Below are 25,029 nucleotides of genomic sequence, written 5' to 3'. Positions count from 1 at the left end.
CTCATCAATGGAGTTACGGATTGAAAGTTATGGGCAAATGAAATTGGGAGTGAATAGTAGTTAGGTTTTGGCTCACCTCTTCTTCTCTTCTTCATGGATCATGAACACCAGCGGAAAAAGTGGCTAAAGTTCTACTTTTGTGGGTTATATGAGTTGGGCTTGGGCCTAACATAGCCCTGGTTCCACCAGTTGGCCCATTGGCCCAATTTCAGGTCAAAATATTTAAAATTAGTGTCAAAAGTTTACACATGTTATGTGGCCTCAAGGAAATGATCATTTCTGGTAATTAACTTTTTCTTATAAACTTCAAATTTAGAGTAATTCTATATGAACACTCGTGTTTGACCTTTAATTAAATTTGATACTAGTAAAAAAGGTTTGTAACTTTTCTTTTTGTTTTGTTTCTTACTCTTTTAGTTGAAGTTCTTAAATTCTTTACAAAAGGAAAAACAAAAGGAGGAGCTATAAAGATTCGTAGCTAGTGTTTATAAGTATAGAAGTAGACTTTTTCTTAAATTCTTTTTAGATAGATATTTATGCACATATATATTTAGTTTTAGTTAGCTTTTGATTTATTTTTTACTATTTTATCCATTTTTATTTTTATAATTATGTTATATGTACACCAAAAATTAATCACTAATCAAATATTATGTATAAAAGTATGTATTTAGCATTTCATAAGTATATTCCTGTAAATAAATTTGATTATTAGTTTATTATAAGTTTGATTATTATTCTACTATACCAAGTTTGATTATTTTTTAGGTAATTATTTAATTAAAAAATGTGTGAATCAAATATGTATAAATATACATAAATACATAATAGTTAATTTCATATCTAATTTTTAGTATATATAGAGATTTTTTGCTGCTCTTATAATGGATCCTCTTTTTCTATTGATTGGTGTAATGATGAATTAATCCCTAACTTTGATACACAACACTAGTCTTTTTGCTCTATAAGCAATTTTTTACGCTGTAAATATATAAAAATATTAAATCCTTATATAATTTTTTTTCATTATTATGTCAAATATATTGAATGAACATTTGTGATTTAACTACAGTCTCAACACGCAGCAAAAGTGTAAATTCCTATGCAAAGCAATTACAAAAACTAGACTAAGTTGTGAAAAGAATGTTGTTTGAGAGCTATGGACTGGAGAACAAGAAATTAGAATGTTTACTGGATTTAACTGATTATGTGCTCCGAGGTTACAAGTACAGAACACCAAAAGTTGGTGAAAGCAACTTGGGAGTGGCTCCTAATTCAGACACATCTTTCCTAACAATACTAAATCAGAAGATAGAAGGCTTGGGGGTTAAGCTCAAGAATGGGGAATGGTTTGAAGTTGGTGTTTCATCCTCTTTGTATTTGGTTATGGGTGGTGATGCATTGCAGGTCAGTCACTTTTAAATTAGATATATACGTGATACAATATTTATTTTTTTCTCTCACCATTTTTAATATCAAAGAACTCTTGGGATTAATAGCTTTTAGTATTTTTGACTATCATTTGGCCAGCACAAATACTAGATTATCTTTAATAAATAAATTTTACTGATGTATGTGTGTAAAATTTGAAAAATGTGAGTGCAAATTGTATTGATTCATGTGTGTAAAACTCTAATAAATATAGGTGCAAAATATATGTTTCTTATGTGCAAAATATTTATAAATATAGATGCAAATTATTGCTGGCCAATAATGATAAGATTTGCTAGTCATATAGCATTGCTCTTAAATATCCGTCCAAAAACAAAAGTGGATAATGTTTCAAAGTATCTATTTTTTATTGGAGTTTAGGAGGACCTTTGTTAGTCCACAACCTTAAGGTAGCGTTTGGCAGAGAGACAGAGATGGAAAGACTGAGACTGAGAGACAGAGATTCAGAACAGAAACTGAAATAAATTTTTGTATTCTGTTTGGTGCAAAATGGGAGACAGAAATTGAAACAAGAATGAAGCTCTAATTTAATTTGTACAAAGGGTAAAATTAGAATTAATTAATTGAAATGAGGGTATTTTAGGTATAAAATATTATTAATTTTTAGTCTCTATTTCTAAGAATTTCAATCCCCTGTGTTCTCAGTTTTTGGAGGTACTGAAATATTGAAATTTTAGGAACAGAGACAGAAATTTTAGTACCAGTCTCTGAGCTAACAAACATGATACGGATCTCAGTCTTCTAAACTCTGTCTCGAAATGTGAAGAGAAAATTTAGATCATATGGATATTAATGTTCATTTTTATAGACTCAAATGGTTTGTCAAGTGGCTTGTGTTGGCATGGAGGGATTATGTAAAGGTGAAGGTAAGATATACAACAGTGAAAGATGAGGCTAAAAATTAAGAGCGGGACTGGTGGGTGTGTCTCATAGTATTAATGTGCATACTCGTTTGGAATAATTTTAAAGAATCTAGGTAGTCCTTCTTGAATTTGATGGCAAGGTGATAGTAACGAGGAGTTTCAATGTAATCAAGAGTTAGAAAGAAAATAAGGGAGGAGATCTAAGATCATTAGGTTCTATTAATAATTTTAACTATTTTATCGATGATAACTTTTTGGTGGATAGGCCTCAACTTTACATAGTCTAATAGGAGAGCAGGGTGAGACCTATTAAAGGAGAGACTCGACTGTTTCTTATGTGGGCTGCAGTAGCTAGGTAATTATGAGGCTGCAGTGGTTCGAAGACTAGCTGAAATGAGTTCGTACCATGCACCATTATTACTTGATACCAATCCTCCTAGACAGGTCACTATAAAGAGGTTCTAATTTCAGGAAAGGTGGTGTGGTAATGAAGAGATCAAAAAGTTAATTCTAAAAAATTAAAACATGCATGCATATGATTTTTCAATGTTCATCACCGTTTAGTCTAATGACAATATCAAAGCAAGTCAAATTCAAGAAGGCTATTGATGAACTGAACCAGTGCTATGTAGCAAGGAGGGTAGAAAGGATTCATCGAAGTTGTGAGATTGATAAATTCGAGAGAAAATTGGAGGAAGAATACAAAAGGAAGAAAGATATTAGAGAGAAAAATCAAGATATAAGTGGATTAAAGACGTGAATTGCAACACAAAGTTCTTTTGCTAAAGGTTCCAATCTAGAAATCGAAAAAATAAGATATCGAGACTAGTTAGAGTTGATGGGGTGAGAGCTACAGAGACGAAAGGCATAGCTAGAGTAACGAGTAGTTATTTCAAAGAACTATTCACAACCTCTAACCCAGCTGATCCAACTATTACTTTTCATGACTTTATTCCTGTAGTTACAACTAGCATGAATCGTTGTCTCTTGAGGATGGTGACTTTGGATCGGAGGAAGCAAAGAGGCCAACTTTCATTGTTTGTGCGAAGAGTGCATCAGGAGATGATAGTTTTATTGCAAATTTTTCTAGTTCTATTAGGATATTTCAGGCGATGACATTTTCAAGGTAGTTTATAGCTTCTTTAGGGTTGTAAGAGTTCTAAAAGGTTTCAACCACACTCCTGATATGCTTAATCCCCAAGATCCCAAATGCTAGAGACATGTATCAAATTAAACCTATTAGTCTATTCTCTATTTTTTATAGGATTATATCAAAATTTAAAGTACTGGTTCAAAGACTTCAACTTTTCATGAATAATTTTGTGAGTTCAAACCAAAGTGTATTTTGAAAAGAAGGCTACATCTGACAATATACTCATTGCCCGTGAGTGGATACACTACCTGAAGACAGAAGACAAGATTGAAATATGAAATGGTACTGAAACTGGATATGATCAAGGCCTAAAATAAGGTTGAATAGAGCTTTTTGTGGTTTATTATGGAGAAAATGGTTTTTGATGGTTGATGGATTTTGTGGATTTCAGACTTGGTCACCAGTGTTTCTTACTCTGTTATTGTAGAGAGTCAACCTTATGACTTCTTTAGGCCAACAAAGGCCATCTATCAAGGAGATCCTCTGTCACCATACCATCTCCTTTTCTGTGTGGAAGCTCTTTCGTTCCTATTACACAAGATAGAGAAAACAGGAAAATTCAAGACATTCAAATCCATAAAAGATGTATTATTGCCAATCATTTACAATTTTGCTGATGTCTTTATCCCTTTCTATAAGGCCTCACATGATTCATTCACTAATGTTCTAGAGCTTCTCTATAACTATGAGATGTTTAGTTGTCAAAAAGTCAATCTAAACAAGTATGTCATATTCTTCAATAAAAATGCCATTCCACTCTCAGAGTCGTCCAAGTAATATCTGAGGTGAATCAGAGTCGATCTCTCGAAGATTGTTGGCTCAAATCAAGCTATGGACACCTTGTAGATCTTAGTCAGGTGATTAGAAAAGAGTTATGTTGTTAAAAATGCATAAAGACTAAATAAAGATAAATTTACTTAGTAGTTGTGAATTCAATGAAAAGAAGATGGTTGAGGCTTCGAAAATGCTTCATTCTTCTGGATCAATCTTTCTTACTGTTTTCTCCAACTGTGAGTGGTTCTTTTCATGACAGGCTGTAAGTGATCAACGCCGGTTCAATGGCTGCCAATCTTCCTCTCTCAGGCTGAACGCTAGATTTAGTGTATGCCCAATCTGAATGAGGGTGAAGCTCCTGCAGTTCATTGACGATCAGATTCTTGCCAGTAAAGAATTTCATAAAAATAATCACGTTGTAGATATAGTTTCTAAACCAATAGAGAATCCTTTCGTACAAAAGTTTGGTTGTCACAAGTAACAAAACCCAATAAAATTTATAATCGAAGTATTTAAACCTCGGGTCGTCTCTCAAAGAATTGCAGGGAAGTATGATTTATTATTGGTTAATGAAAAAGGTATATTTATGGGCTTTTGAAAGGTTGAACAGGGAATTTAAATAGCAGGAAGATAAATTAATAACTAGAAAAACTCTTGGCAAGGTATGAGAACTGGAAATCCCATTCCAGTTATCCTTATCAGGTGTGATGAGAATTATTTATTGCTCCCACTTAGTTAACTCTTACTAAATAAAGGAAAGTCAAGTGGACTAATCAACTTGATTCCTCAAGTCCTAGTCAACTCCTATGGAAAGACTAGATTTAGAGGGATCCAAATCAATCAGCAATTTCAATTTTCAATCAACTGCTGAGTTTGATAACTCAAGTGTCACGAATTACTCAACCAAAGCCAAAAGGGGAAAATCCAAATTATTTATATCATAAATAGAAGAAAGCAATCATAAATCTGAAATACCTCAAATTGCATTGAATAAAGAAATCAAATATAACATGGAGTTCATAAATCAAATTGGGAAAATAAACAAACTAAAGTAATAGAACAAATAAAAGTAGAAGAGAAACTAAAGTAAAGAAACATTGAACCTGGAATTGAAGAAGAAGTAAACCTAACCTAAGAGAAATCCTAATCCTAAATCCTAAGAGAGAGGAGAGAGCCTCTCTCTCTAAAAACTATATCTAAAACCTACAAATTGTGAATTATGAATGTTGTTGATAAATGAATGGATTTCCCCATTTTATAGCCTCTAATCTGTGTTTTCTGGGCTGAAAACTGGGTCAGAAACAGCTCAAAAATTACCCCCAGCAATTTCTGATACGTCTAGTGATGATCTAATTTCTGCCAGTAAAGAAATTTATAAAAATAATCGCGTTGTAAGTATAGTTTCTAAACCAACAGAGAATCCTTTCGTACAAAAGTTTTGGTTGTCACTTAAGCAAACCCAATAAAAATAATAACCGAAGTATTTAAACCTCGGGTTGTTTTCTCAAGGAATTGCAGGGAGGTATGATTTATTATTGGTTATGAGAAAAAGTATGTTTTTGGGTTTTTGAAATAAGGAAGAAGTAATTTAAATGGCAAGAAAAATAAATTAATAATAGTAAAAACTCTTGGCAAGGTATGAGAACTAGAAATTCTATCCTAGTTATCCTTATCAGGTGTGATGAGAATTGGATTTTTGCTCCCACTTAGTTAACCCTTACTAAATAAAGGAAAGTTAAGTGGACTAATTAACTTGATACCTCAAGTCCTAGTCAACTCCTATGGAAAGACTAGCTTTAGAGGGATCCAAATCAATCAGCAATCCCAATTTCCAATCAACTGCTAAGTTGATAACTCAAGTGTCACCAATTACTCAACCAAAGCCAAAAGGGAAAAAATCTAATTTATTTATATCGTAAATAGAAGAAAGCAATCTTAAATCTGAAATACCTCAAATTGCATTTAAATAAAGAAATCAATTCTAACGTGGAGTTCATAAGCCAAATTGAAAAGATAAATAACAATTAAAGTAATAGAATAAATAAAAGTAGAAAATAAATTAAAGGAACATTGAACCTAGAATGAAGAGAAGTAGCCTAATCATAATAGAAATCCTAAATCCTAATCCTAATCCTAAATCCTAAGAGAGAGGAGAGAGCCCCTCTCTCTAGAAACTACATCTAAAACGTAAAATTATGTATATGAAAGTTCTATTTTTGAAGGGATGCATTCTCCTATTTTATAGCCTCTAATCTTTTGTTTTCTGGGCGGAGAACTGGGCCAGAAACAGCCCAGAATTCGCTAGTTGCGAATTCAAACACGCTGATTTTTGCAGATGCAATGCGTGCGCGTGATGCACGTGTTTGCATCACTTATATTCAGAGCAACAATTGAAAATTATATATCCTTTCGAAGCCCCGGATGTTAGATTTCGAACGCAACTGAAACCACCTAATTTGGACCTCCGTAGCTCAAGTTATGATCGATTTAGTGCGAGAGGGTCAGGCTGACAGCTTTGCAGTTCCTTTAATTTCTTGTATTCATTGCACTTTTGCATGCTTCCTTTCCATCCTCCAAGTCGTTCCTGCCCTGTAATCCCTGTAATCACTTAACGCACATATCACAGCATCGAATGGTAATAAGAGAGGATTAATATTAGCAAATATAAGGCCAAAGAAGCATGTTTTCAATCATAGCACAAAATCAGGAAGGAAAACGTAAAACATGCGAATTGTATGAATAAGTGTGAGAATAATAGATAAAATTCAATAGATTAAGCACATGATAAACCCTAAAAATGGGGTTTATCATCCAGCACGCTGCAAAGTCACGCGTGAGCGTCGTCCACGCGTGAGCGTGGATTGGATTTTTGCCAGGTCACGCGTGCGCGTGATCGACGCGTGCGTGTCACCTGGTATCGAGGTAGCTGTGGCAAATTATATATCGTTGCGAAGCCCTGGATGTTAGCTTTTCAATGCAACTAGAACCGCCTCATTTGGATCTCTGTAGCTCAAGTTATGGTCGATTTAGTACCAAGAGGTCAAGCTGGACAGCTTTAGCAATTCCTTCAGTTTCTTGTATTCCTTCCACTTTTGCATGCTTCCTTTCCATCCTCTAAGCCATTCCTGCCCTATAAAGCTTGAAATCACTTAACACACATATCCCGACATCAAATGGTAATAAGAGAGGATTAATATTAGCAAATATAAGGCCAAAGAAACATGTTTTCAATCATAGCACAAAATCAGGAATGAAAACGTAAAACATACGAATTGTATGAATAAGTGTGAGAATAATAGATAAAATTCACTAGATTAAGCACAGGATAAACCCTAAAAATGGGGTTTATCAACCTCCCCACACTTAAACATTAGCAAGTCCTCATGCTCAGCTCAAGAGAAGCTATAAAGGAGTGAAGTGGAATGGTAGAATAATGTATGAAATGCAACCTATCTATATGAATGCAACTACATGCTAAGATGTTAACCTACTTGGTTAAAAGTAAATAAGCTCTTCAAGAAAAACATAAATCAGATTTCACTAATTCAAATTATATAATAAAAGACAAGTAAACTTGTAAGAAGATAGCTCATGAAAGTAGGGAACATAGAATCAAGCATTGAACCCTCACTGGTAGTGTATATGCACTTTAATCTCTCAAGTGTCTAAGGTGAATCACTCTACTCTTCTCTAATCATGCTTTCTAAACTTTGTTCTTCATCTAACCAATCAAAAAATATTTAATGTACCAATGCAAACATCATGAGGTCTTTTCAAGGTTGTAATGGGGCTAAGGTAAGAGTGAGGATATATGTATGGTCAAGTGAGCTGAAATATGAATCTTTGACTAACCTAAGCTTTCACCTAACACACACATACTCTCTCTATGTAATTCTAAAGTCATGCCTAGCTACCCAGAATTCTGACTTTTGCATCACATACTCATGCATCAACTTACATACTCATGCATCAACTCTTCTTTTAATTTTATCACATATGCATTGATCTTTTTATTAACTTAACTTTGCATTGGGGTAATTTTGTCCCCTTATTTATTTACTTATTTATTGAATAATTTTTTTGGATTTTTTTCTCTCTTTTTTTTTAATTTTTTAATTTTTTTAATTTTTTTATTTTTAAATAGAAAAATAAACATAACTTATCAATGCACATGGATTTTTAATTTTTCTGGTCTCAGATGAGTAGGTACCCAAATTCCCAATATTTTATCAAAGTAAAAACATAACACATTTCCTTATTAGCCCATGTTCCCACAGTTTCCGCACACTTAGTTGATACACAATCTCTAACTTAAGCTAACCAAAGATTCAATTTGAGGTATTTAATTGTTTTTCCGCTTAAGGTTAGTGATGTGGTAAAATATAGAACAAATGGGATTAAAAGGCTCAAAGTGGCTAACAAAGGTGATTAAAAGTGTATGCTATTTGGGATAAGTGAGCAAAAACAAGTAATGGCCTCAATCATATGCAAGCATGTAAATATACTAAATAGTGGACATATAGAATGGAACAAAGAAAAGATTGCAATCATAGGGAAGAAAACACACAGGAATAAAAATTTATGGTTAAATAATGTAACCATATAAATAAGCTCAAAATCTCACAGGTTGTGTGTTCTTAGCTATAATTCATATTCCAATTTACAATCTTCAAACAAGTTTAACACAAAAGTTTTAATTTAAATTAGTGAAATTTTATAAAATAAGGTCTTGAAAGGAAACTCAGTACTTTAACCAAGCAGTGGTAAATATATGCACAAAATCAAGAAAACATGCAATCAAATATGCAGATGCAACAATGAACTAATAAAGAAAATAAGGCATTGGTGTTGAGAAGAAAATAACTAATCCATGGAGATCGGTATCGACCTCCCCACACCTAAAGATTGCACCGTCCTCGGTGCATGCTGAGATGTGCAGGTGGACGGGCTGCTACAACTGATACTTTTTTCCAAAGATTGGGCAGGTGGACTTGTCTGTCGCCCCATATAGAAGTTCTTTTCCTTTCCTTTTCCCGGTGGCCATCCTGAAAGAAGAGGAAAAGAAGAAAAGTAACCCAGAAACAAAGATAGAAAACAAATAAAATATGGGTGTTAATGCCAAATAATAAGGGTCTTAATTACATGGTAGCAACAACATGCAAGTGAAAAATAGTGGAAGCAAATGGCATATCAATAGTGCAAAAGTTAAAACAATGGGGAAGAGAGTGTGGATAATGCAAGATAGTATAAGTGCATATCAATGCAAAAGGAATATCAGTATTATAAAAATTAGCATTGTCTTATGAATAATAATACCCAATCAGAATAAAACAAGTCATGAAGCACCGGAATAATGCAAGAAAAGATGCAACAGTTAAATAAGAAAATTTAACACCAATAGAAAAATAATAAATTTAGAAAAGAAAATAAAAATATGCACAAAATTAAAATGTAATGAACGAAAGTATGTAAATAAATTAAGTAAAATAGAATGAAGGTGAAGAAGGATGAGAAGTTAAAGAGATAACGAAGTAGAAAGTAAGAAAGGAGGAAGAAAGAAGGAGAAAAGATAGAAGAAAAAGGGTAAGAGTTTAGAAACGGGGCGCGACGTGTACGCGTGCATCACGCGTACGCGCGAAAACTAAATTGGCCGTTCAACGCGTAAGCGTCGCCCATGCGTACGCGTGGGAGGTCTATTAGCGAATTGACGTGCACGCGTCAGGGAGGCATACGCATGGGGTGATTTTGTGCCTCTAGCACAGTGCCAGCGCCAGACCATCACAACTCTCTGTTCAGCACGCTTTTATGCCGATTTTCATTCCCACGCGTACACGTCGCTGATGCTTACGTGTGGGTTGAACTTTTTGTAGGGGACACATACGCGTGAAGCACGCGTATGCGTAGGGTGGCTTGTGCACCCGCACCCCTCCCGCACGTCTCTTACGCAACTCTCTGTCTAGTTGCGTAGACACATATGATGCGTGCGCGTCGTTGACGCTTGCGCGTCGATCCCCTTTTTTATTTTTATTTTTTTATTTTTTATGCAGAATGCAAAATGCAGAATGCAGATGACTATGCAGAAATTATGAATGAACACGAATAAAAATAAAATAAAATAAAACTAAGAACAAAAAGGAATGAATATACCATGGTGGGTTGTCTCCCACCTAGCACTTTTAGTTAAAGTATTTAAGTTGGACATTTGGCGAGCTCCTTGTCATGGAGGCTTATGCTTGAACTCATCCTGAAACTGCCACCAATGCTTGGACTTCCAATAATCTTCGTCATTCTCAAGTGAATTTTCCAAGCCTTGAGGGAGTTCTTCACAAGCTTTGAGCTCCCAAAGTGGATCCCCGTGTATGCCCGAATCCCAAATCTTGATTCTACACCCGTCTTCAAGTTGATCATCATGGTTCCATCCAGTTGGCAAGTACTCTGAATTCTCTACGGAGTACCAAACTCTTCTTTTAGATCTAACCAAATTATCACCAGTTGAGTCCTTACATCTATCTCTTGAAGTATCAACCTTGATGAGCCTTGATTTACAACTTCAACCACTAAACATCCTTCTCTTACGCTTAATGCCACAAAGTCTCCTAAGTTGGCCATCCGTTTCAAGAATACCATATTCAGGTGGAATGGTAAGGCGAATAGAGACAAGCCTTATCCACTCAAATGAAGGAGTAGATGGCAATCTAGGTGGAGAAGTCTCCCACGTTCTTGACAAAGCGTACTCAACTCCCGTCTGCCCTTTTCTAAGAATTTCCGCTTCCACATCATTCTCAGACTCAATCAGAAAAGAGTCTTCATATTCAAGGGGTTCATTTGCGGATGTAGATTTATCACTAGGAGGACTTGATGCATGATCCTCATCACCAAGGGAACTTACTTCTTGAACTACCCCATCCAAGTCTTCATAAGGAATATGCCATGGAGGTTGTGCACTAGCCTTCTTGACATCAATTTCAATCTTATTGGAGGAGTACTCTACAATTCTAGATTCCCATGGAGGTTTAGCATCTCCTAAATCTTCAACCACTTCTTCCTCTGTAACCGTTATGGCTTCCTCCACTTGTTCCAATACAAAACCATGTTCCTCATTGTCCACCAGAGTTTCTAGTGTCTCCTTCATACTATAATTTTCTTTAGATTCTCCACATGTAGCCATGGGAGTACTTTGGGTGTTCAAATGTTGGAAAGCTAATTGATTTATTAACTCGCCCAAGGCAGCCGCGAAATTTAGCACATTCTTTTCCATCTCTTCTTGCCCTTGAAGAAGTACACCAATGGTTTCATTCATTGGAGATTGGGGTGAATATGAGCGTTCATTACTTGGGGGGAAGGGTTCATGATACGGAGGTAGTTCTTCTTGATAAGGATGTGGCAGTTCAACACTCTCCATCTTTTCCACTTGTTGCTCAACATACTCATCTGTGGGAATGCTTTGTTCATTGCATGAGTCTCTTGGGCCAAACTTTTGACGGATGGTTGCGTGAAGTTGATCTATTGCTTCCTGGAGACGATCGATTGACTCTTGTCCAGCTTGACTATCATAAGTAGGATCATAGTGCTCTTGGGTTGATGGGTATGGATATGGTATATATGGAGGTGGTGGTTCTTGGGAGTAATTGGGTTGGAATTGGGGTAGATCTATGTATGGCTCATATGGCTCATAGGGTGGTTGATATGGTGGATATGGGTTAGGATCATATGAGGTTGTTTGGTAGTAGGAGGCTTGTGAGTTTGGTGGTTCAAACCTATGTTGAGGAGGGGGGTCATAGGCATATGGTGGGTCTTGTTGGTAACTACAAGAGGTCCACCATATTCATCATCTTGGTATGCACCTTGGAATGGCTCTTGACCATAGTAATTTGGTGGAGATTGATTGTCACAAAAGGGTTCACCATAACTATTGTCTTAGTATGCATCACAGAATGGTTGTTGGTTATAGCGCATTAGAGGGGGTTGTTGCCATGAGGGTTGATCAAATCCTTGTGGCTCCTCCTATCTTTGATTCTTCCAACCTTGATGCCTATTTTCATTATAGTTTTCATTCCTTACAACAACATTGGAACTAAACTTAAAACCAGAGGGGTGAGAATTCATAGTAGTCAGGGAAATAAAAATTAAAGAAAATAAACTCTTAAAACTAGAAACACTAAGAAAGAAACGAAAAAGCAAATATTTACAATAACCAATAATAAGGCACACGTTTGCAATTCCCCGGCAACGACTCCATTTTGACGATCAGATTCTTGCCAGTAAAGAATTTCATAAAAATAATCACGTTGTAGATATAGTTTCTAAACCAATAGAGAATCCTTTCGTACAAAAGTTTGGTTGTCACAAGTAACAAAACCCAATAAAATTTATAACCGAAGTATTTAAACCTCGGGTCATCTCACAAGGAATTGCAGGGAAGTATGATTTATTATTGGTTATGGAAAAAGGTATATTTATGGGTTTTTGAAAGGTTGAAAAGGGAATTTAAATAACAGGAAGATAAATTAATAACTAGAAAAACTCTTGGCAAGGTATGAGAACTGGAAATCCCATCCCAGTTATCCTTATCAGGTGTGATAAGAATTGTTTATTGCTCCCACTTAGTTAACCCTTACTAAATAAAGGAAAATCAAGTGGACTAATCAACTTGATTCCTCAAGTCCTAGTCAACTCCTATGGAAAGACTAGCTTTAGAGGGATCCAAATCAATCAGCAATTCCAATTTTTAATCAACTGCTGAGTTTGATAACTCAAGTGTCACCAATTACTCAACCAAACTAAAAGGGGAAAATCCAAATTATTTATATCATAAATAGAAGAAAGCAATCATAAATTTGAAATACCTCAAATTACACTAAATAAAGAAATCAAATATAACATGGAGTTCATAAATCAAATTGGAAAAATAAACAAACTAAAGTAATAGAACAAATAAAAGTATAAGAGAAACTAAAGTAAAGGAACATTGAACCTAAAATTGAAGAAGAAGTAAACCTAACCTAAGATAAATCCTAATCCTAAATCCTAAGAGAGAGGAGAAAGCCTCTCTTTCTCTAAAAACTACATCTAAAACCTAAAAATTATGAATTATGAATGTTGTTGATGAATGAATGGATTCCCCTACTTTATAGTCTCTAATCTGTGTTTTCTGGGCCAAAAACTGGGTCAGAAACAGCCCAAAAATTGCCTCCAGTGATTTCTGATACGTCCAGCATGCTTCAAAGTCACGCGTGAGCGTCGTCCACGCGTGAGCGTGGAATGGATTTTTGCCAGGTCTCGCGTGCACGTAATCCACGCGTGCGCATCACCTGGATTCAGAGAAGCTATGGCAAATTATATATCGTTGCGAAGCCCCGGATGTTAGCTTTTCAACACAACTAGAACTGCCTCATTTGGACCTCTGTAGCTCAAGTTATGGTCGATTTAGTACCAAGAGGTCAGGCTGGACAACTTTAGTAGTTCCTTCAGTTTCTTGTATTCCTTCCACTTTTGCATGCTTCCTTTCCATCCTCTAAGCCATTCCTGCCCTATAAACCCTAAAATTACTTAACACATATATCATGGCATCGAATGGTAATAAGAGAGGATTAATATTAGCAAATATAAGGCCAAAGAAGCATGCTTTCAATCATAGCACAAATCAGGAAGGAAAACGTAAAACATGCAAATTGTATGAATAAGTATGAGAATAATGGATAAAATCCACTAGACTAAGCACAGGATAAACCCTAAAAATCGGGATTATCATTCATCTCCCTTGATGATCCTACTCAAAATGCCACAGACAAGGTTGAATCTTCCAGATCAGAGAATACTGCGGCTTTGGTTCTAGCCTCTACCACAAAGACTATAATCTTCCCATACCTCGGCTGAACTGGTGTTTCGAGAAGTCCCCAATGAAGTCGTAGATTAGCCATCTAAGAGATGTATAATCAAGCTTGTGGTTCAGTGATCTCCAGTCAAGGACTCACATTGAACCCATGTAGAATAAGGATGAGTGTCACGGTTCATCTCACTCATAAGGTTGAAGAACGAAGATACATCTTTGAATAGAGTCACACACAAATTGAATAGAATAGTAGTACTTTTATAAAACCATGAAAATCAACAGAGCTCCTAACCTTAACCTAGGAGGTTTAGTGACTCATGCTGTGTAGAAAATACAATGAAAGGTTCGAATAGGGCAAAGATTAGAAGTTTTTAAAACACTACAAAAAAATATGTTTAAAATGGCATTTATATTACGGTGGTTCTTTAAAACCGCCGTAATATTTGGATAATATGGCAATTTTGATCGCTGCGGATAATAAATTTGAATTTGATGGCGGTTTTGGTCATTATGGCGGTTTTGAACCGCCGTTAGCACTTGTATATAAAATGACAAATTGAAAATCCCTAGTTTCAGAAACACTTGGTTCAGTACTTTAGTTGGTTGAAAGTTGAAGCTCGTGTACGGTGCTACTGCAGTGACCTCTTCCTCTTGCGTTCTCCTCTAACGACGATCTTCTCCGATGGCATCTCCTGCGATAGCTTCTCTAGCGGCAATCTTATCCGGTGACGGCCCCTCCAGCTTCCTCTCCTTGCCATCCCCTATATCTTCTCCGCAAAAATCTCAGTGCCTCCCTTTCGTTCTGGATCAGTAAGGTCGGCTTGCCTCTTTTAGGTCGTGTGCAAGGATTCATCGCGAGTGGTTCCACTGTTTGCGTAGCAAGATCAACAGCAATAGCAAGAATAAGAAGAGGTGCGGTTGAATCTGGTTTATATCTTATTGTAAACTTGTAATTACGGTTTTAGATTGCTATTGATATGATTATGATTATGATTATGATTGAGTTACTGTTATTACAATTGAAATAAGAGCCCTAGGTTTTTGGCAAGTATTTGCACCTAATTGTTACTAGAATAAAAAATAGGAAATTGTTCCTCTTCACTCTTGAGATCAACATTCCAAACAAACTCATTTTTAATCTCATCCAGGACGGCACTGAATTTTGAATCGTAGTGGAGTAGTAGTAGCGAGTGTACTTCTCCAGAGTCCACATTCGCTATGGCCAAGCATTGAAGCTTTGATTTTGATGAAGAGAAAAGCTCTGGACTGTACGGACACTCAGAACCATTATCTATATAATAATGAGGTCCTTCTTCAGCTCTGTAGAAGCAGGCAAGTAATTCCTTCTTTCTTTCTTTTCTATTTTCCCTGTTTTCTCGCTCTGCATTATTATCCATTACAAAGAAAAAAAAAAAGATTTCATGTAGAGTATGTATTTGTTGCATTGAACTTGAAAGGAAGAAAAGAACTTAGGACAAATGTGTTTTGTTCCTAAATTAAAATGCCCTTAGTTAAGCATGCAATTAGATCTAAAATTTTCTATTATCAGTATGTCATAACTACTCTTAAAACAGAGATCCTGTTCTCTATTTATATCATACTTAATTGCAAATTAAAATTGCAAACTCAAATAATTTTAACTTAGATTTTGATAATATTAACTTAAGATTATTTTTTAATCTTAACACAACTATAAGCTGATTATGATTATGATTATGATTGGGTTACTGTTTTTAATAATATTCATTCACCTTTGCTTTGTTGTTATGATTGAGATGAATTGTTTCTAAGCCATAGAGGAAGTATCTAAAAGAACAATAGCGTTACTTGACTGTTTTTGAAATGATTTCTCTAGTAATCTTTCTCATCAGTTGAGTTTAAACATGTTTCATGCAATTTCTTGTCCATAAGGTGTTTGTGTTATTGTCTTTGAGTCTAATATTTTCTTTGAGGAGCTTATGCTTTATGTATTTCTTGTGCCTGGGTCATCATTCATTCTCCTTTACTTTGTTGATATAATTGAGATGAATTGTTTCTAAGCCATAAGTCCTTATCTATTATAGGATTTTTCAAATAAGTATAAGAACTAGAAAATTTTCACCAATAGAATGTGATTTTAGCCAGTATTATCATTTAGTTATACTTAGTTATGGTAATAACTCAAAATAGCCTTCTTATAAAAAGATTCATCAGCACTAGAAACTTTTTCGATTGATTCTGTTTTTATTCATGTTCAAAGATATATGCTGCTACTTGTATTATATATCATTTCTATGTTGGTTATAAGTGAGGAAAGATTTGTGATGGAGAAAATTGGAAACTGTTCACCAATGGATTCTCTTTTGAGCTCATACCTAGGGCCAAATTTTAGATTTTGAAATTTTTACTTCCTCCATCTTATTTGGTTATATGTCTACTAACTTTCTGTTACATTCACAGGTGGCTGCTCTTGTTACTAAAGGGGAGCTTGATGGTGAAATGGGGGATGCACACATGGCAATGCAGGCTAGGTTGATGAGCCAGGCCCTTCGGAAATTAAACCGCTCCTTGTCAGTTTCTCAATGTATATTGATTTTTATGAACTAGGTATGAGTTAAAAACTAGTAATTGCACTGTTGTCAGTCTTGTGTGAATATTTTTAATATTTTAACCTTTAATGATGCTGAGGGATGTTCTGCCATATACTATCATATTTTATTGGCGATTCTATGAAAAACCAAAAAGAAATCCACATTCTCTACTTTTAATTACTCATATTTTGTATTTGCTAATTATTACTACTTCTATTTCTTTAATGCTAGGTTTTGATTTTCTCTTTGTTAGCAGAAATTTGGAGTAAGGTCTTCATGAAATTCCTTCGATTTTTTTCTTACATGCATGTATACAAATTTTCATTTGCTTCACAGTTTTGATTTGTAAATATGCTCTCCGTTGGTGATTTACTGATTTGCATAGCACGTGTTTGATGAATTGTTTGAATGCTTATTTTTTTTGTTCAAGGCAATCGAAGATTCTAGAATCTCGATTGTGGTTTTCTCCAGAAGCTATGGGGATTCGACGTGGTGGTTGAAGGAATTGGAGAAGATAACAGAGTGTTGGAGCAGTAAGGGTCAGAAGGTTGCGCCAGTGTTCTACGTTGTTGATCTGTCGGAAGCTGGGGCGGCGTTCGCATGCCGGGAATCGCTCAAGAAAGATGCTTGCCTTCCGGGTTTTGTTACACTGAATCGGCTTTCGAAGGAGGTAGTCGACGCGCGCCACCAGTGCCTTAAGTGCGCTATGGACCTTTCCATGAAGCACGAGTATCTCCCTGAAGATCTTCAGGTTTTTTCTTCTTTTTTTGACCAATCCTTTTAATTCTAATTCTAGCTACCCATGTATTTTATTTATTTATTTATTTATTTATTGTTGTTTTTGTTGTTGAGATGGATGAGAATCTTTCAGTAATTCAGTATTAAGTTTTGATTTGTCTTTTAGATTGCCTCAGCGAAATGCTAAGTGTTACAGGGCCTGAATTTTAGTTAACAACTACAAAAGGAAAACGCTTGAAAAGAACATGGATTTGGATGAATCGTTTCCTTCAGAATCTTCTTAACTGTAAGTATATCAATTTTTAAAAAAGGAAGGGCAATGTTTCCAAGATTGATGGGGCCATAGTACTGTATGGATTTTGCTACCATTTGGCTTAGATAAGTTTTTTTTATCACCAGGGAGAGTATTGAACTTATGTGGCATTTCTAAAAATCTTATATGTCTACTAGTCAAGTGTTCATGATGTATCTTTTGTACTATGTTCTTTCTCTCTAAATGCTTTTCACTGCTGCATCTAACTTTCAAATTTCAATACATATCATTATATCAATTGCAAATTATGTATTAAGAGCCCATTTGGGAAGTAGCAGAAGCTACTTTTTTTACTTTTGGATTATGAAAAGTCAAAATCTACGTATTTGGCAACATTTTAAAAAAAGCTTTTAACTTCCTGAAAAGTTAATTCACAGTTTTTTGAAGAAGTAGAATTATATGACTTCTCTACTTCTCGATAAGTCATTCTACCACTTCCTTAAAAAAAATTTAATTTCAAAACAAAAAAAATCTACTTTTCTTCTTGACTCTGTGAAAAATACTAAGCCTTCACCACCATCTTCACGCAAGGTCTACTAGAAGCACTGGCCTTCCACCATCATTCCATCATCATTCTCATGCAATATTCCAAATCTCACCATTTTCATGTAATGATTCATCTGATGGAAGTATTGATCCTCTACCACCATTTTTCAGACATTATTGCATCTGAACAACCTACTGCATATATTGCTTCTAGGTATTTTTTTTATCATTTTATCACTCTATTTTTTATTATTAAATTGTATTTAACTGTGGTATGAAATTTCAGTTTTAATTTTATTTTTTTCACATGTGATTTTATAACTTGCTATTATTTTCATAGTTAATTATAGCAAGTTCCTGGCCTCAATAAAGGAGAAGGAAATTTTAATAGGAGTAAAAAAATAGAAAATAGCAACAAAATATATATTGACACATTTTATATTTATTTTTTATTTTTACCTACCATATCATGCACAATATTAGTGATTAGGTTATGTAAAATCAACATTCAATATTAGAAAGTATTTTTTATCATCATTATTTTAATATTCATTCTCTTCTGTAAAAAAAAATTATTTTTTGAGTTATTTATCCAAACGCTACAACTTTAAAATAAGGACTTTTATAACTAAAAATCTAAACACAAAATAACTTACGTATAAGCTGCTATTAATAAAAGTCCTTATGCTTTAAGCTCTTTTTCCAAAAGAACTTATTTAAGTTATTTACCCAAACTGGGCCTAATTCTTTCTCATTAAAATCTTCTTTTAAACTCAAAAAAAGAAAAAGTAATAATTAAGCTATTATATTTTAAAATCCCACTTATTACCAGCTTATTATATTTCTAGTAATAAGGCATAAACGTGACATAAGAGTGTTTATTCAATATTAGTCACTATCGAAACAACCCCCCTTAAAACCAAAAGAAAAAAAGAAAACCACAAAAGAAAAGAATAATGTGAGTATTATATAGTGTTGTCTTATTCATGAAATAAATAATCCAACAACTATTTTATTTTTCATTAATACAGTGTTATTTGTCACCATAAGTATAGATTTTCGTGAAATAACCCTCTAACAGCTTCCCTAATGAAAAATAATACAAACTGCCCCCACCGACACACCAAGCAAAACTCCATTTTAAGTCCTTGTTTTCTAATGTTCAGCTCAGAGGTCCTTGTTTTTTTATTTTTTTTCCTTTTAAGTGTTCTACTAAGAGGTCCATTTCATAGTTGGTTGTAAGAAGAAAGTTGTAAAATGGAGTTGAATTTGGATTAGTTCATTAAAATGTAGTATACTGTTTCTCGCTGTCATTTTGCCTCATGCAAATCTCTATTTGTTTAGGTCACCGTTATTTGTTTTATTAATTCCGAACTTGGCTTTATTCTACTTCTGTTTGTTTATAGCGACTTGTTCTCAATTCTACAGAATTTGGATCAGCGTTTTAATCATGAGATTTTGCTTTTGACTCATTTTTTTCTCTTTTGGGTATGTCACAATGTTGTGGTGTTCTAATACTTGTTATGTTATCTGCTTTTGCAGTGAATTAACAACAACTGCGAGCACTCTTATGGCTTAGAGCGAGTAATTCAATTCGATGATAGTGTCAAGTTCTACTCTCAATGTACTTTTTGATAAGCAGACCTAGTTCTTTTCCTATATTTATGATGATGTTGATCTGCTAATAATTTGCTTCTACAGTTTTGAATGTTGATTATTACTTAATTTATTTGAGCCTCTAGGGAGTGCACACTTAGTTTGACTTTTTTTGATCGTTTTTAGGTTTAAGAGATTGACAGGTCGGAATGAAGTAGCTATCTCAGCTGATGACTACAAATTTTATTCTCCAAGATACAAGTTTTGGCATACAGCATCAATTTCACTTTTCAATATCGCTGATATCCCTGTTAAGTATGATGTGCCCCATTTTGGTGAATAAAGTGATCCTTGTAAGATATCCAACAATATAAGCAACTTCATTGTCTAATAATAAAGGAGGTTTAGGTTATGACATAATTTGTTGGAAAAATGAATGGAAACCATGTTCGTATATATATGTAATTAGGTGCCATATGGCTTAGCTGCATATTGCATGTTAAAAAGCTTTGAAGGGATTCATGTGCTTTGGTTTCTAATTTTGTGTTTTTCTAACTGGTTGTCAACTATTAAGAAGGCTTAGGGTGTTTGTTAGTGGGTACCTTCTTGAAATCACTTGTGGGCAAAAGAAGGGAAGGAAAAGGCACCAAACACTTTGCAACTGAGAAACAAAGAAGATAGCAACTGAATGGCAAATACAAAATCCTGAGAAGTCTTATCCCAAGCCCCACAAAGGTATAAAACACTTATAAACTTGTTTACTAATTTTTACAAATCAAACTAATAGGTTGAATCTGCTATTAACAGATGGATAGAGCCTTTGTGGTGGGTGATGTCATTGAATATATAAGGGAGCTGCTCAGAATGGTTAATGAGCTCAAATTACTGGTGGAGAAGAAAAGATATTAAAGGGAGAGATGCAAAAGGCAGAAAGCGAAAGATGATGCTGCAGAGAGCTGTAACATAAAGTCTTTCAGCAATCCAGATGGATGCATAAGGACCTCATGGCTTCAAAGGAAATCGAAAGATAGCGAGGTTGATGTGCGGATTATTGATGATGATGTTACAATCAAACTCTTCCAGAGGAAGAAGATTAACTGTCTACTTTCAGTCGCCAAGTTTCTGGATGAACTTCAGTTGGAACTTCACCATGTTGCAGGTGGACATGTTGGCAAATATTACAGTTTCTTGTTCAATAGCAAGGTTGGTATTTCTTTTTGACAAGAAACTAACAGGGGCAATCATAAATCTTTTGAATCACATTGTTATGCTTCTGTATTTTAACTATGGCCTATTTCAGTCTATGCCAGTGCTATAGCCAACAGTGTGATCGATGTTATGGACACTCAGTATGCAGCAGCAGTTCCACATACAGGTAGCTATTAGGTTAAGGGGATAATAGTTTCAAGTTTTGGCACTGTACCAAGGTTCAAGTAACTAGTTACATGTACGAAAATAAGAAAAGAGAATTGTCTTTATTGCAAATTATGATCCGTCGAGGTTATTGAGTAACCTAAGCAGTCTCTATGCTAATACTTCACAAAGTAATAATTAGTGGATATGATTTGCTTAATTATTTATATAGGAATTATTACTTTTGATTTTTAATACTAAAAATTATATATTATGTTTGATATTTTATTTGAGTTATGTAATATTGTTTATGGGTTATAATTTTTTGTTATTATGAAATTTTAAACAAAAAATTGTTTGCTTAACGTGGTAAAAATAATAGTTAAAAATGCCTTTTTAAACGATAAAAAATGTCTTTTTTATTCAGTAAAAATAGTAGTTCATGAATGCCGTTTTAAACAACATGAAATGCCATTTTAACTCGGTAAAAATGTCGGTTTCAAACATCATTTTAACCAATTAAAAAATACCATTTTATCCGAAAATAATAGCAGTTTGAACCGCCATTTTAACCAACAAAAAAATGCCATTTTATCCGAAAATAACGGCGGTTGAACCGCCGTTTTAACCAACCAAAAAATCGCTGTTTTATTCGAAAAAAATGACGGTTTGAACCACCGTTTTAACCAACATAAAAGTGTCATTTTAACCGGAAATAACGGTGGTTTGAAATCGCCGTTTTAACTAACTAAAAAATCGTCGTTGTATCCGAAAATAACGGCATTTTGAACCGCCGTTTTAACCAAGGAAATTGTGGCGGTTTTTTAAAAACCGCCATAATAACCAAATGGCGCTTTGAATTTCGACGGTTTTTGTTATCCGCCATTCAAGGTAATAACGGTGGTTCAAACCGCCGTAATAACCCTAAAAAACCGCCGTAATAACTAAATTTTTTTGTAGTGAAAGTTCTTAACAATGGTGATCTTTGTTATATTTATACTAGTCTAGTAACTAAGGATTACAAAAAATAAGATAAACTAGTCTTGTAGTGCGAAAATCTACTACTAGGACCCACTTGGTGAGTATTTGGGTTGAGCTCGAGTGTTTCCCCTAAGCTAGGGTCCCTTAGGGGCATTGAACGCTGGCTAAGGACCCCCTTGTGGGTGTTGGATGCCAGCTACTCCTCTGTGGGCGTTGGACGCCAGGAACGGGGTAGGTGGCTGGCATTGAACGCCAATTTTGGGTCTTCATTTCCGAAGCAAAGTATAGACTATTATATATTTCTAAAAACCCCTAGATGTTAGCTTTCCATAGCTGTTGAGAGCGCGCCCGTTGGACTTCTGTAACTCCAGAAAAGCTCTTTCGAGTGCACGGAGGTCAAATCCTGACAGCATCTGCAGTGCTTTCTCTGTCTCTGAATCAGACTTTTGCTCAAGCTCCTTAATTTCAACCAGAAAATACCTGAAATCATCATAAAACACACAAACTCAAAGTTGATTCCAAAAGTATGAATTTTGCACTCAAACCTATTAAAATATAATAAAACTTAAATAAAACATAATAAAAACTATATGAAAATAATGTCAAAAAGTGTATAAAATATTCGCTCATCAGCTACTAAACCCAATTCACCACTGTCCAGTATTCTCAAGGGCAAGTGCTTTCGCTATTCCTATCTTTTCATAGCAAAAAAGGTCATCTACCATCTTGGAGTTGGCCGAATCTACTAGAAAGGAGGAAGATAGTGGAAAAAGGTTTGAGATAGAATATTAGTTCTTGGTCTAGTGTTAGAATTTTGTAAGATCCTTGACTTGCCTTACCCATTTTACATTAATTCAACTAGACCCACAACCACAGGAATGTATTGGGTAAAGGATTTACTAACCGAGAATTGTACCTAAAATCAAGAATTGAATAGCTAAAACCTTTCATCCAGACATAGGAACAAGAATCCTTAACACTTTTTTGAATGAAGATGAAATTGATTTGTTGATTTTGTCTTGGAATAAGAAAAAATAGTATGATGTTGCCTCAACCAACCTCATAGCATATGATTTCTCCCACCCACCAATTGATTAGTACCCTCTGTTGATGAAGAACTTGACAATTTAGAAGAATATGCAAGGGGTTGAAAATCCCTTCAAAAGTAATTATTTTGTGGAGAGTTCTGCATGAAAGCTTAGCTGTCATGACCAACATCTACCGAAGATTCTCATCAACCTCCATTGTGTGTCCAAGGTGTAGAGAGGCTGCCAAATTAATCTACTACTGTTTTAAAAAATGTGCATCCTCTGGTGACATTTGGAGAGGACCTCAACCGGATTTGATCACATTCATTTTTTTTTTGTTATTGAAGATAGGAAGATTCGAATCCGCAACCTCTTAGTTGAGTATGAAGAGACTATACTATTTGAACTATAATTCATTGACAGGGAATTTTTCGTTCTTTTAATATGTCCCTCTTTGAACCATGTACTTCATTTTCTAGTAAAATGCAATTATCTTACTGTTAGGAGAAAAAGTAGTGGTTTTTATAAAAAAGATAAATTTTACTTATTATAATTGACACTATATATTTTTTTAAATTATGGTGATACTTAGATATTCTTAATGAGATAAATATTTTAAAATTTAAAAAAAATAATGAGAAAAATTATAAGAAATAATGTATTTAATAGCTAACAAATCCTATTGATAACTTCCTTTTAAGAGAAAACTTATGAGTAAAAGAATTATTTTTCTCCAAAAATAATTGAACCAAGTACCTTGTTTTTAAAATAACAAAAATAAATCTCCATTTTTATGATAAAAAATTAAAAGAAAGCACAGAATTAAAACGAAACAAGATTGACAATTCCACTTGATTTTTGGCACAACTAATTGAGAAATATACTTCAAAATTTTTTACGTGTCTCTGACTTAGTAAATAACTTGAAATTTTCATGGCACAAGTGTGGAGTAATGACAGAATACCAGCTTGTGAACACCGAGTCTTGGTAAACTCAAAGATAGATAGATACTCTACGGGGCTGCTTTCGTATGTTAATAACATAATGGAACCACAAGAGGAGCTTGTTGATGAGGAAAACCCTTTTTGTTACAAGCCTTTTGACCATTACGGGTACCTCCATTTCTTTCTCTCAGATAAAGCTCTGAAATCTACTTCACGTATCAAAGCATATTGTGGAATCTAACACACATACATTGTGATGTACTTGGATGATCCATGGTTTTAATTTCAATTGTGCAAACCCACTAGAACTTAAAAATATGTTTGTGTTAGTTTGTGTGGTGTCCTTATGATTCTAATGTCATGTTAAAATTTACGTTTCGTATTATTATTAATGTTTTATATGTGATATGTTATGTTTATTTCAGTAATTTTTATGTAATATAGTCGTCAACTTCTTGTCGGATGAATGCGACAAAAGAGTAATGTGTTATTCGATCATCTGAGATGAAATGGACAAACTCATGTTTGTGAATTGAGATTACAAAGCGTAATAGGTGCAAATCAGTGATATATTTGTATTTTGAGTTTAAATTAAATAATGATGGTATAACTTGAAATCATTATTACCAGTGATATGATTGTTATAAATAGACAAACACATTCTTCTATTTTAAAAGCAACGGTTTGTTCCTTGAGCCTTTGCTTTTTTCTTACATTTATAGATTCTATTTTTAGTCTGCTATTCTTACTTTTGATTGAATTTCTATGTGCTATATTATGCTTTTAGCATTATAGTACTTTTTTTTCTTGAAATTTTTTGAAAAACTTTAAGAATATAGTTATAATATATTTTGTTTTAAATTGATTTATAATGTTTCAAATATATTTCAATTATACCTTTGAAGGTTAATACCATTAATAAAAATCTGACATGACAATCATATAC

General features: G+C 34.3%; 1 protein-coding gene and 1 long non-coding RNA gene across 15 annotated transcripts; both read left to right on the top strand.

The window, feature by feature from the left end:
* LOC107625406 (probable 2-oxoglutarate-dependent dioxygenase AOP1.2) lies at positions 225-24,763 on the top strand. Its single transcript, XM_016328035.2, has 3 exons — positions 225-282; positions 1,086-1,407; positions 24,082-24,763. The coding sequence occupies exons 2-3, from the start codon at positions 1,144-1,146 to the stop codon at positions 24,322-24,324; spliced, it is 507 nt and encodes a 168-aa protein (XP_016183521.1). The 5' UTR covers positions 225-282; positions 1,086-1,143; the 3' UTR covers positions 24,325-24,763.
* Positions 16,514-21,413, top strand: LOC107625407. 14 transcript variants are annotated; one of them, XR_002357559.1, is made up of 8 exons: positions 16,514-16,660; positions 17,075-17,395; positions 17,579-17,668; positions 18,353-18,395; positions 19,724-19,805; positions 19,964-20,512; positions 20,585-20,980; positions 21,078-21,413. It is a non-coding gene; the product is annotated as an uncharacterized LOC107625407 (long non-coding RNA). The 14 variants fall into 14 exon arrangements; XR_002357560.1 differs by having other exon boundaries at positions 18,227-18,395; XR_002357558.1 differs by having other exon boundaries at positions 17,549-17,668.

This window comes from Arachis ipaensis, chromosome B02 (assembly GCF_000816755.2).
Source record: "Arachis ipaensis cultivar K30076 chromosome B02, Araip1.1, whole genome shotgun sequence".
NCBI lineage: Eukaryota > Viridiplantae > Streptophyta > Magnoliopsida > Fabales > Fabaceae > Arachis > Arachis ipaensis.
Note: the sequence above shows the minus strand (reverse complement) of the source record. Positions and strands in the feature narration are given on the sequence as shown.

Bases quoted from the DNA above. Each gene is read 5' to 3' on its own strand.
- LOC107625406 (XM_016328035.2), top strand. From the start codon at position 1,144: ATGTTGTTTGAGAGCTATGGACTGGAGAACAAGAAATTAGAATGTTTA. The intron at 1,408-24,081 runs GTCAGTCACTTT...TTCATGGCACAA, and splicing joins TGGGTGGTGATGCATTGCAG to GTGTGGAGTAATGACAGAAT.